This window comes from Brachycentrus maculatus, unplaced genomic scaffold, assembly GCF_059751285.1.
Source record: "Brachycentrus maculatus isolate JH-2025_06_01 unplaced genomic scaffold, ASM5975128v1 h1tg000607l, whole genome shotgun sequence".
NCBI classification, from domain to species: Eukaryota; Metazoa; Arthropoda; class Insecta; order Trichoptera; family Brachycentridae; genus Brachycentrus; species Brachycentrus maculatus.
Genome location: NW_028281346.1, coordinates 20970 through 33022, shown reverse-complemented (window position 1 = coordinate 33022; position 12053 = coordinate 20970). Strand labels below are relative to the sequence as shown.

The window sequence follows — 12053 nt, the reverse complement described above, 5'->3', positions numbered from 1 at the left end:
AGAAGATAGCGGCGCGCAGTGTGATAAGTCTGTTTCTACCTTAATGGTCACGGACGTCCGAATGGCCTAGACGTGGATTTTTATTATCCCCTAAAAGGGAGCGTGTTGTATGAACGCCATCTTGTACGTGCACCAGGGGTGTAGTCGAGTCCGAACCTTTTATCCCGAAATCACGGCCGCATTATCAATAAGACATTCGTTCGTTCGCCAAATGAACGTTTTTGTTTCTCTGAAAATTCTCAATGTAAGTAAACTAAGGCCATTTAAAAAAAATGGTATGAAAAAACTAAAATTAAGAACTTTGTTCAAATACGGTATTTGAAAATTCAGAACGCATCGAAACGCTTGTCACAATTATATTTTTTTTTAATATTTAAGAATTACGAAATTGTGGTATTAACTAATGATATTTTAAGTAAGAACACTTTTTGCTAAATTTGTAGATCAGTGAGTTAAATACTGAGATGCCTGGCTCCGTCGTGTAGTGGTAAGCAAAAAAAATAAATGACAAATGATATGCTAAAGCCACCAAGAAGCTCGATGTTTGCCATGAGCAGTATTTAGAATTGCATGTGATGCTAAAATATTCAACCGATATTGCTGCTACCGCGGTCAAAAATGTATTTTCTATAAAAACACATTTTTACTTTCCACATGAATAATATATTAAATCTATTACGTATTTAATTGAAATCCTAGGCTAGAATTTCTAAAGACTTCTATATATTTTATTTTAACAAATTGTTTTTATTTATAAATTTACCGATAATTATATTGCATTAATTGATTATGTGCATACTATCAACTAGTGCCCAAGATCAAGAAGAAGTAACAATAGGTTTAAAAAAAATACTACTTTCGGCTGACGAACGAACGAACATTTGACGCATATAAGTATGCCAGGAGTCCGAGTCGTTATTCTTAATTTCATTCTGCGATTCGAAAAAGATCTTACGGTATACTTACCTCAGACAAGTATAAAAAGTATGATTGATGCTCTAACAGTATTTCATTCAGACTTTTATCTCACTTTTCCCTAAAAAATAGTTATAAATCGCTACCTTATTCTTATTTGACGGATAAGTATAAAAGCATGAATAAATCCTTTATGAAAATCATACCTAAGGATTCTTGCAAGACTTTGTGCTTGATTAAACACATTCACACATAAACGAATATAAATCAAAATATTGTTTACATGATTCCTAAAAAGAAATCACATAATAATGCGTCAAATGTAGTGTTGTGTTGCTATTTCCGTGAAAAAAAAAATAAATTTTCTTCTCCTTCTTACCCTCATCCGCACCCAACAATGCATAGAGCATTGCATAATTTTAAGTTGATCGATGATTATATGAAAGCCAAGGGAATCAGTCTCATGACTCAGGTACCAGTCCAAGGCCGTTAATGATCAAATCAATATTATTAGAATAAAAAACACTAAACTATTTTTTCCCTTCCCTGGGGATTGAACCCGAGACCTATAGCATAGAAGCCTAGTGTGGTTAACACTACATGGAAGCAGAAAAAATATACATTTAAAAAAAAATACCACAGGCTAGTTCCTTTGAACTTTACATATATTAGTTATTCCAAAACTTGTGGTAAATTGTGCAAGCGTTTAAGGTACGTATGGTAAATATATTAAAATATCTAAATATATATATTATAAAGCAAACAAAGTTATTTTTATAAACATGACATTAAAATGTTTTTTTTTCCAATAAATTAAATGAAGTGAAATTAATGATCTACCATAGAGATTAATATGTGTAAGTATGTATATAAATACACACGTACACATAATTTGAAATACTTCCAATAATTTTCAAATATATTTAAATGTGAGTTAATTAAACTAAATTTATATGGTTTATCTGGAATAAAACATCAAAAATAAATTCAGGTAAAAAAAAATGGTCTCTTAAAAGAAGTGTTTTAAAATACCTATAATCATCTACCTTTATCATTAAAACAAACCTTCACACTGATGAGCTACGCCACTGGATGTCCAGTCATAAAATGGCGGCCGCGCAACTTAAAATGGCGGCTCTTCCGAATGGCGGGAAGTAATTAAACACGAACATGCTCCACGACCTAATTTATACGGATCATAAACAGTGTTTTAGGGCACTCGCTTGTTAAATGTGATGATTTTTACAGTTTCACCCCAGCGGTAGTTGGCATTATTGGTACTTAATCAATTTATTTTCATCCTTATCGTGAAAAGTGCCTTGGCTCAAGGAGAATATCGTCAAATGATTGTACAAAACTGTGACCTCTCTTCAGAATAATGATTCCCTCATCAAGTCAACAGCCGATGATGGAATGGTTATCCGTAACCGGTAGGTAGTTCATGAAGAAGTGTTTTAAAGTGGTATTACAAAAAGTGAACGTTGAATGATAAGAAGAGTGTTTTTTGGTATTACCATACCACAAACTTAACGATAATTTTAAAGTACAAAATATACGAAAAAAATAAATATATACTTTTAAACCAGCCTGAAGTACCTTAATCTGGCAACGCATTGTTGTGGCTCAGTATGAATAAATGGAAATGAAATAAAATTAAAAGCACCCGTGACCAATATCAAAATTAAGAATCGTGTATACTGGTGGTTTGGGCAAGTGGAACGAATAAGTGAAGAAAGAACAGTAGAACAAATTTATGAAATTTAAGTTGGAAATAGAAGCAGAGGAAGACCGAGGAAAACTTGGTATGATCAAGTATTTTAAATACCTGAAAGTAGTCTGGTTAGTAGTCAAAATATTTCTTGGGTGAGATACTAACATATATTTTAAATGATTTTTTCTAATAAAATTAATTTAAATGTGCGTATTTTTATTAGTAGCGTAATGGTCATCATGCTTGGCTACCGTACTGGAAGTCTCGGGGTCGTTTCTCAGGGGGAGTCAAATAAATATTTGTGATTTTTTCACTCTAATAGTTATTCAAAACTACCCTGGATTGGCACCGGAAGCGGAGGGCTAATCACCCTTCCTACATATGTTAACGATCAAGATAAAGCTGTATTTATATTATGCAGTGCCCTATGCACTATCGGGTGCACTTTGGGTTTGAATAATGAGTGAAGACTTTTTTAATATATTTTATTTTACTTATTTTTATGACAATGTTATTTTTTACATTTTGTTAAATACTGAGTATCCAATATAAACTTTAGAGGCTTGCATATTACTTTAAGATTAGAAATAAACAAAAATAAATAAATAAAAGCAAGAATAAATAGTTGTATCTTCATATGTGTATAAAAATAGATATATGCGTCGTCTACTCCTACTTCTGGAATCAAGTCTCATCCCTTATTCCTTCCTTTACGAGACTATTTCTCCCGAGGGCAAAGGGCATGAAATGGACAAACTTTGGTTATAATGCAAAGGGAAATTTACAACCCTTTTTCTGTACAACTTTCGGGCATTCTGAAAAACCCGAAGAGCTTTTTCCTACCCCGGGGATAGTAGATAACTTTAATGCAGTAGTTTAAAGAAAAAATACTTATCGCTTATCTCCTAGGCTTAACCGAAGACTGTTTCAATGATTTCATTTATGAATCAGGGCCTCAAAAATAAATTTATTTTTTTGATTTTGAAATTTAAATAAAAAAAATAGCAAATAACCATGCCACTTCTTCGCAGGGGTAGGCAGAGAGAATATAACGTTACATGGAGTGTTTTTAGGTATTATTACACAAAAAAAAACGATTAGTGTCAGCACGGGTGAAATCGGCTATTAGTTGAATGCATTATGCATATGGATTAATTGCTAGTAAATCACAAGTGAAAAGCTAGATTTATCATAAGTCAGTACGAGTCAAAAAGGCTAGTATTGAATAAATTAAGTACATAGATTTACTAGATGGCGCAAATAAACAAGGCTGCAGCCATCACAGGATGCCTGAAAAATCATATATTGAAAAATCCTGAGACGAAGATTGGCAGCAAAATTAAGATTTACAAAACTTGTGTCCGACCCATCATGACGACAAAACACACAAGGTGGCTTGGTGAAAAAAAATGTTTAAAATTGTTATTTAAATAAATGTTTACAATTTATGTAAAGAAAAAATAAATTTAAAAATTATAAAAAATAAAATAAATAAACGAGAGAAACGCTAGAAAATAAAATAATAAATAATAATAAATCCCTTACCACACCCCAATGGTGCATAGGGCACTGCTTCATATAAACGCAGTGTTATCTCGATCGATTACACATGAAGGAAAGGTGATCAGCCCTCCACTTCAGGTACCAGTCCGGTGTAATATTGAATAAATATTAGAGTGAAAAAATCACTTATATTTATTAAACCCCCCTAGGAATCGAACCCGAGACCTCCAGAACGGTAGCCGAGCATGCTGACCATTACACTACGGAGAAAATATAATTTTATTTTTATTATTTTAGCTTTTAATCTGACCAGATAATTTATTTACAACATTTTGAGTATGTCCAAATACTTGTCCAAAAACTTGGATTATCTCTAATTATAGGATTGCTTTTTCATATTATGAAAAATAACTCATTGTCTAGATATATTTGTATTTGGACACACTCAAAATTGTAATGCTTTTTATTTACAAAATAGAGTAATAAGTGCATATATGTATGTCCGAATGCTCTATAGTAACTATTACATTCCTAGTCAGCAAATACGAAGTGAGTTTCCTATAGCAATAATATGTAGGGAATGCTCGATTCCTAGCCTCTTAAACTAACGGACACAAAGTTGGGTACTACTAACTATGTTAAAAGTTAGCCCGGTGCCTTGCTTGTCCTAGCGGGCTGCCACTAAGGGTTAATACAATGTGCCAATCGGCAAGATGTATGCTCCCAATTACACGCTAAGCGCCAGATAACTGCATTCGATTCCGGCACTTATCGTCTTTGTCTTATAAATGGCTTGATTATTTTCCTTTTGGAGTTTTGACGAGGCGACCACGTTTCGTGATAAGTATCGCGAATTCAGATTTTCAACGACGTTTTATGCATTTATATAACTAAAAAACTAACTTTCCATCACGCCGTTTCTCTGCAGGGGTAGACAAATAGAATAGAAAGCCACACCAATCAATCTTTTTTTTAATTAAACACTTGTAAAATACCATTTATTGAGTTTATGAACAGGTGATTGTTTAAACTATAATTTTTGACATCTCATCAAAGATGAAGAAGAATATGGAAGTCTGGGCATTTACGGGGCTGACGACCGTCATAGGCTGGTTTAAGTGATCACTTTACACACGTGTAACATTCACCAATTCTACCCATTATTGACAACCACACTACCCAAATTCTTGGAAGTTCTATATATATGAACCAATTTAGAAACCTTGTTCTTGAATCACTAGAACTTCACTAGAGACATCTATTGGTGAGATGTAAAGAAACTTTTTACTAAGCAGAAACTCTTATATTAGTATGTGAGATCCGAATCCTGGATTATAATCACACACATGAGAAACGCCAGAAAATACCATTTTCATTTTTATTATTAAGCTTATAATTTGACCAGATAATTTATTTACAACATTTTGAGTGTGTCCAAATACTTGTTCACAAAATCTGGATTATCTCCAATTACAGGAGTTATTTTTTTATTGTTTAAACTAACGAGCAAAAAATTAATTCAGGTTTATATAGAGGTTGGTAGAGTAATAATTTGAGGAAGAGAGTTAAAAAACGGGACTTTTTGTAAAAGGAAACACAGGTAATAATGTTAATATATTTTGGAACACCATATTGTAAATTAACGTTTTATCAGAATCTTTTTTTCGTATTTCTTAATTTTCTTCATTGTTCATAACTTATTTGTAGTTGTGTGGAATAATTTAAGTATGTGTATATAAGTTAAATGAGTGGTATTTTTTTATTGTGTGATTTGCGAATTCCGAAAAATAATTACTAGTACATAGGTCACGGTGATGTTCATTATATTCGGTATATATATTCGGTATATACACTCTACCACAATTCGATACCTATTTGAATAATAAGCCGTTTAGGCTCACAAAAAGAGTATGAATTTTACTTTTTATGTAAAAAAAATAAATTATTGATTGAAAAATCTCATCCGGCACATTTGAATATTAATATAATTCAAAAGGTAAAATTGAAAACAATCCACAAACAGTCGTAACAAAAGGTCACAATTCAAACAAGAGTAATTGCGTAAAAATACTGTTTTACAGCAATACACTGGAAGTTTTCATTTTTGAAATTGCATTACGTCAAATGCCTGGAAAATCACAACAATGTTGAAAATCGTCATCGAAGCGCCGCTGAACAAAATTTCAATTTGAAAATATTTCACGCGACACAATTTATTTGTGAACGACATAACTATTTGTTACTGTAAAATGTATTGTGTTTCGTATTTCAATATAAAAACAATTACGTTGGATTTTGTCGCTAATGAAGGTTATACAAATTTCCGACAGTCTGTAAACTACTGAAAACTTTTACAAAAAGCTCATTTTTGTAATTGTTATTTTTATGTTGTGATTTTTGTTGTATATTTCACATTTACCTTCCCTATCCTTACTATCCTACCTGCAGACAAGCCTCCAAATGTAGGTTTTGTAGGATATTCCTTTTTTTTAATGTTTACTTTTTTTATATGTGCATTTAAGTATACTTGAAGGTGGTATGGGCATTTGGATAACGAGACACTGACTAAGAAGGTACATATATTTGGCGATTGTAAACGGGAGAACAGATCGAGGACGGCCGAGAAAGACTTGGCACGACGAGATCAATCAGAACGTAAAACCTGGTGGTGTCAAAAGTTTACGTAATCGGAGGGCATGTATGAGTAGATGTTAAGGAAGCTAGAACACTGTACGACAGTACTCTGTCTGATAATGCCTTAACAAGGCGAAATAATCATGAATTTTATTTATTTATTTTTTTTATATACAACTAAGTAGTTCCTAAAAATACACAGGTGTTTGATTTTTATATTTAAAATATACATCCATAAGAGAGTAATAATTCTATAAATTAAACGGCAAATCAATAATTAAGAAGAATTTTGTTTTTAATTTAACCACTTCATACCACAAAATGAATGCCAAAACAATAAATATCATTCACATGTAACATTATAAGATTTTTTTCTGAGAAAGTCTGAGTATTTACGGGGCTGACGACCGTCATAGGCTGGTTTAAGTGATCACTTTACACACGTGTAACATTCACCAATTCTACCCAAACGTTATTATTGATAACCGCACCACTGAAATTCTTGAAATTTCTAAATATATCAACCAATTTCGAAACATTGTTCTTGAGTCACTAGAACTTCACTAGAGACATCTATTGGTGAGATGAAAAGAAGCTATTTATTGAGTAGAAACTCATTTATTAGTATGTGAGGTCCGAATCCTGGATTATAATCACATACATCAGAAACGCCAGATAATATCATTTTCATTTTTAATATTTTAGCTTATAATTTTATCAGTTAATTTATTTATAACATTTTGAGTGTGTCCGAATACCTGTTCACAAATCCGGATTATCTCCAATTAAAGGAGTTACTTTTTATATTATTATTTTTTAAATAAAAAAAACTCCTACAATTGGAGATAATACAGATTTGTGAACAAGTATTTGGATACCGTAGTGTAATGGTCAGCACGCTCAGCTACCGTTCTGGAGGTCCCGGGTTCTCAGAGGGGTCAAATAAATTTAAGTGATTTTTTTCATTCTAATATTTATTTAATATTACCCTGGACTGATACCTAAAGCAGAGGGCTGATCACCTTTCCATCATGTGTAACGATCAAGATAAACACTGCGTTTATATGATGCAGTGCCCTATGCACCATTGGGAGTGGATAAGGGTTTGAATGAAAATGAATGATTTGGACACACTCAAAACGTTGCAACATTAAATGCATGTTTTATTTCTATCTATGTTCTATTTTTTGTGTCTATGTTAAAATCGTTAAAAACAATAAAAAAATATTAAAAAAAACTTCACTTGTGTGTCTTGTCACACAAGGTGGCTTGGTGGGTCTCTGAAAAAATATGTTGTAAATATGTATAAATTGTGATTCAAATAAGTGGATACAAATAAAAAAATATAAAAATGTGGACGTTACATTTCAATTCTGAATATTTCTCGGGTCAACCTTCGATTTCTCGACCGCAATGTTCCCAATTAAAGTAAGAAAGAAAAGCACTTTATATAACTGTTTGAAATTCAGACCGCAACATTTTTTTAACCTTGAGATTAATTTTAAAGACAGCAATCTTTTAAGGCCGGCCATTTGTTCAGATTACGTGTTTTGAATACTTCTGATTGATGAGTTGTTCGTTGGCTTTTCAGCAAATAGTGCAAAAATATGTATATGAATAATTTACAGAAAGACCGCGACAGTCTCTAAATAACTTCGGTTTGGCATTTGGCCATGTTAAGGTCGGATTATCGTTTACTTGAGTGAAATATAATTATTACGACTTTTAACCTTCTATTAATAGTGAATCGCAATTGAAATTAAATACTTTTTAAAGACTTGTAGTTTTATGTACGTTACCGTAAAATATCTTATTTATTTATTACTTTTTACAATATCGTGATGAAACCGTGACTAGGCGTTCATTTACATTATAAAAAATATACGTCTAGAAATAACATGTCCACCTCCGTAGTGTACCTAATAGTCAGCACGCTCGGCTACTGTTCTGGAGGTCTCGGGTTCGATTCTCAGGGGGAGTCAAGTGATTTTTTTCACTCTTATATTTATTCGAAACTGCTCTGGACTGGTACCTGAAGCGGAGGGCTGATCATCTTTCCTTCATGTGTTAACGATCAAGATAACACTGCATTTATATGATGCAGTGCCCTATGCACCATTGGAGTGCGGATGAGGGTTTGAAGAAGAAATAACCGCTTCTTTATCAAGAATGATTAATACTTTTAATAAATAAATAAATCTTGATAAAAAAGCGGTTAGCTTCGAAACCTGTAGACATTATAATTAAGTTATAATAAAATATTTATAGTGATTTTAAAACAAAGTTACATTTTTATTATATAAAAAATCTACCATACGTGTCTTATAAACCTTACGTATAACTTTTGAATGAAGATACAGATCTTGTTTTTATATTAATTGGATACTTTAGTGTTATCTCTATCGCTTTGATCCTTACCTCGTCAAATGCTCGTCATCTTATTCCAATATCTAATATGCTTTACAAACTGGGTAGGAAAAAATGTTTGTAAAAAACACGTGTAATATGATATGCGCCTTGATTCCATAAGATTGAGTTCGGTAATTTAATCAAGTATGAGTGAAGAAAGAGTATTAAAGAAAAAATAAAATAAAGAGGAAAAAATATATATACTAAAAGTGGATACGGATTTATCGAAATTGGATAAAAAATATAAAAAACAAAATTAGAAACCTGATAATTCCTTTTTTATTATTTAAATGTTTATGTATTAATTAATAAATCAAACACAGATTTTTCGAGTCTACTGAGTTGTATTTTATTGTTAAAAAACACGTAAAAAATTATACTGTGACAATTGTTTCGCCTTGTTATGGCATTTTTAAACGAATGTGAAGATTCATTCACATTCGTTTTTATTCATTCACATTCGTCTAACAATGCCATTCGTTTCAAAAAGCCACGAAAATTCGTTTAAAAATATCATAACTAGGCGAAACAATTGTCACAATATTTATTCTTATGTGTTTTTTACAAAAAAAATTAACCTTATAGACCCAAAAAATCTATGTTTGATTTAATAATTTACACATAGATTAAAATGGTGTTCTACAAATTAAACGTCAACTCAATAAATAATTCTTTAAGTGCAACATTTTGAGTGAGTCAAAATACTTGTTACAAAATATGGATTAAATGTTCGTCGGCCCCGTAAATGTCAAGACAAGCATATTCTTCTTCATCTTTGATGAGATGTTAAAAAATAATATGGAATATAGTAGGTACGTTAACTCACACGCCAATGTAAATCAAGTCTTAGAAAGCTGTGCTTTTTTGTGCAAAAAATGATATTATTTTAGTGCGCTAAAATGATAGATTTTACCCTCAATAACCGTAAAATGGTCTTCAAATCTTTTGTGATAGGCTGGAAATCGAGCGACAGTAGTACAAAATAGGACTATATTTTCATAACTGAAATCTACCATTACGCCGCTTCCCCGTGGGGGTAGGTAGAGACCCAACACCGAATTACTGACTTTGCAAATATTTTTCGCCACTTTTACATTCATGTATCTTTTCATATTTAACAGACGATTATTCCGACTCCTGACCTGACCACTTAAAAATATTTTAAAATATTGATAATCCTTAATTATCTTCGGTATTTTCCTGCTCATATTTCCAACTTAATACGACTCATATTTATTTTACCATTATTTTCTCATTCATTCTTTCAAAGTATCAAAACCATGTCAACACGCCTTTATCAAATTGGAAAATAAACACTTGTTTTTTACCACTTGACTTTATTTTGACGACTAGTTTCAGAAGCTATGCTTCTTGAGGTCTAAATATAAACTTATATCAGTTCATATTTACACCTGAAGATGGAAGCATAGTTTCCGAAACTAGTCATCAAAATAGAATAAACTCAAGTGGTAAAAAACAAGTGTTTTTTCTTTTACAATTTTATCATGTCTTACAACAAAGTAAATGCCAAAACAATATTTTTTGAATGACCTAACGTCCAAGTGACTCTGAAATCTAGCTACGGCTTATGCAATACCGCTTATCATGACCCTACTCATGCTTCAACTTTTTGAGTTTCATAGCCTTTGCCTACTCGTGAGTGGATTTACTCTTTACGTTTGAGGTTACTATAATTTCATGTAATTCATGAGTGAAAATTTTAGGCAAAAACACTCGCTGCCGAAACAATAAATAAAACGCCTTTATTACATCAACCGATAATGCTTACCTATGCCGAAAATTTTTTTTTTTTTTTCACCATTCAAACATCTATCGTACCTACACGTTCGAACATCAGAACGGTATATGACCTGTCTTTGAAAACATTCATAGCCTCTACTATATTAATGCATCTCCTTACAGCACCTGAGGCACCAATTATTCCGACTCCTGACATCACAAAACATGTATGAGTTAGTAACAGGAACAGAGTTATAACAAACTGACCTGTAAAGTGGCATTCCCGTAGAGTCCTTGAACCACAAAACCATGCTAACTGCATCTCCGTGAACAGGAACGCTTACGTCACAAGGTAGAATCACCTCACCCCCCGCTGTGGCCCACACGACGTTTTCCACTGAAATAAATAATAAAAAAATAACCATTTCGTTTAATTTTCTGAAATGATTTTCTAAACGTGTGTCAACTTGATTTGAAACATGTATCATTAACCATTTTGTTTAAATTTATGAAATGATTTTCTTAACGTGCCTCAACTTGATTTGAAACATGTATCATTAGCCATTTTGTTTAAATTTATGAAATGATTTTCTTAACGTGTTTCAATATGATTTAAAATATGTATTATTGTTCCATTTTTTATGAAAAAAATTAAGTATAAATATATTAAAAGGTTATGTTTGATGATTGGAATTAGGTTGTTCGTTCACTCAAAATCTGGGATAACCTAATACATTGTTTACTGCGTGCACATATAATATTGAGGCGTTTTAGGAACCTTATGTTGTGACGGTTAGCACATTTTTGTGCATTTCGGTTACCTTCAATATCATATAAAAAACACGTAACTTCTAATTTATTGTCATGTTTGCTTTGTTGTAGATTACAGATAGATGTCACTGTATACGATAATATTATCTAATGTAGTTGTCAATCCTGGGTAGAATGGTGAATTTTGCTCGTGTATAAAACGATAACCTAAACCAGCCTGTAAGAGGTTGTAAACCCTATAATTACCAAGACTTCTATCCTCTTCTTCATCTTTATTGAGATGTTAATATTGATACGATTTCGTTGTTGTAGTTTTTGGGGTATGTGTATCTCAAAATTTACTTTTCTGAATAACTTTTTAACTAATTCC

The 12053-nt window shown here is 32.0% G+C and overlaps 1 protein-coding gene across 1 annotated transcript in view; it reads right to left on the bottom strand.

Moving 5' to 3' along the window:
• The window catches only part of LOC148301107 (nectin-2-like), a gene marked incomplete at both ends in the record, with an annotated part of 67397 nt that extends 56088 nt beyond the window's left edge, over positions 1-11309 (bottom strand). Inside the window, one exon of the mRNA XM_088273809.1 lies at positions 11180-11309. Coding sequence (XP_088129935.1) covers positions 11180-11309 — 130 coding nt within the window. The remainder of the gene's footprint in view (positions 1-11179) is intronic.
• Between the last annotated feature and the right edge of the window lie 744 nt (positions 11310-12053).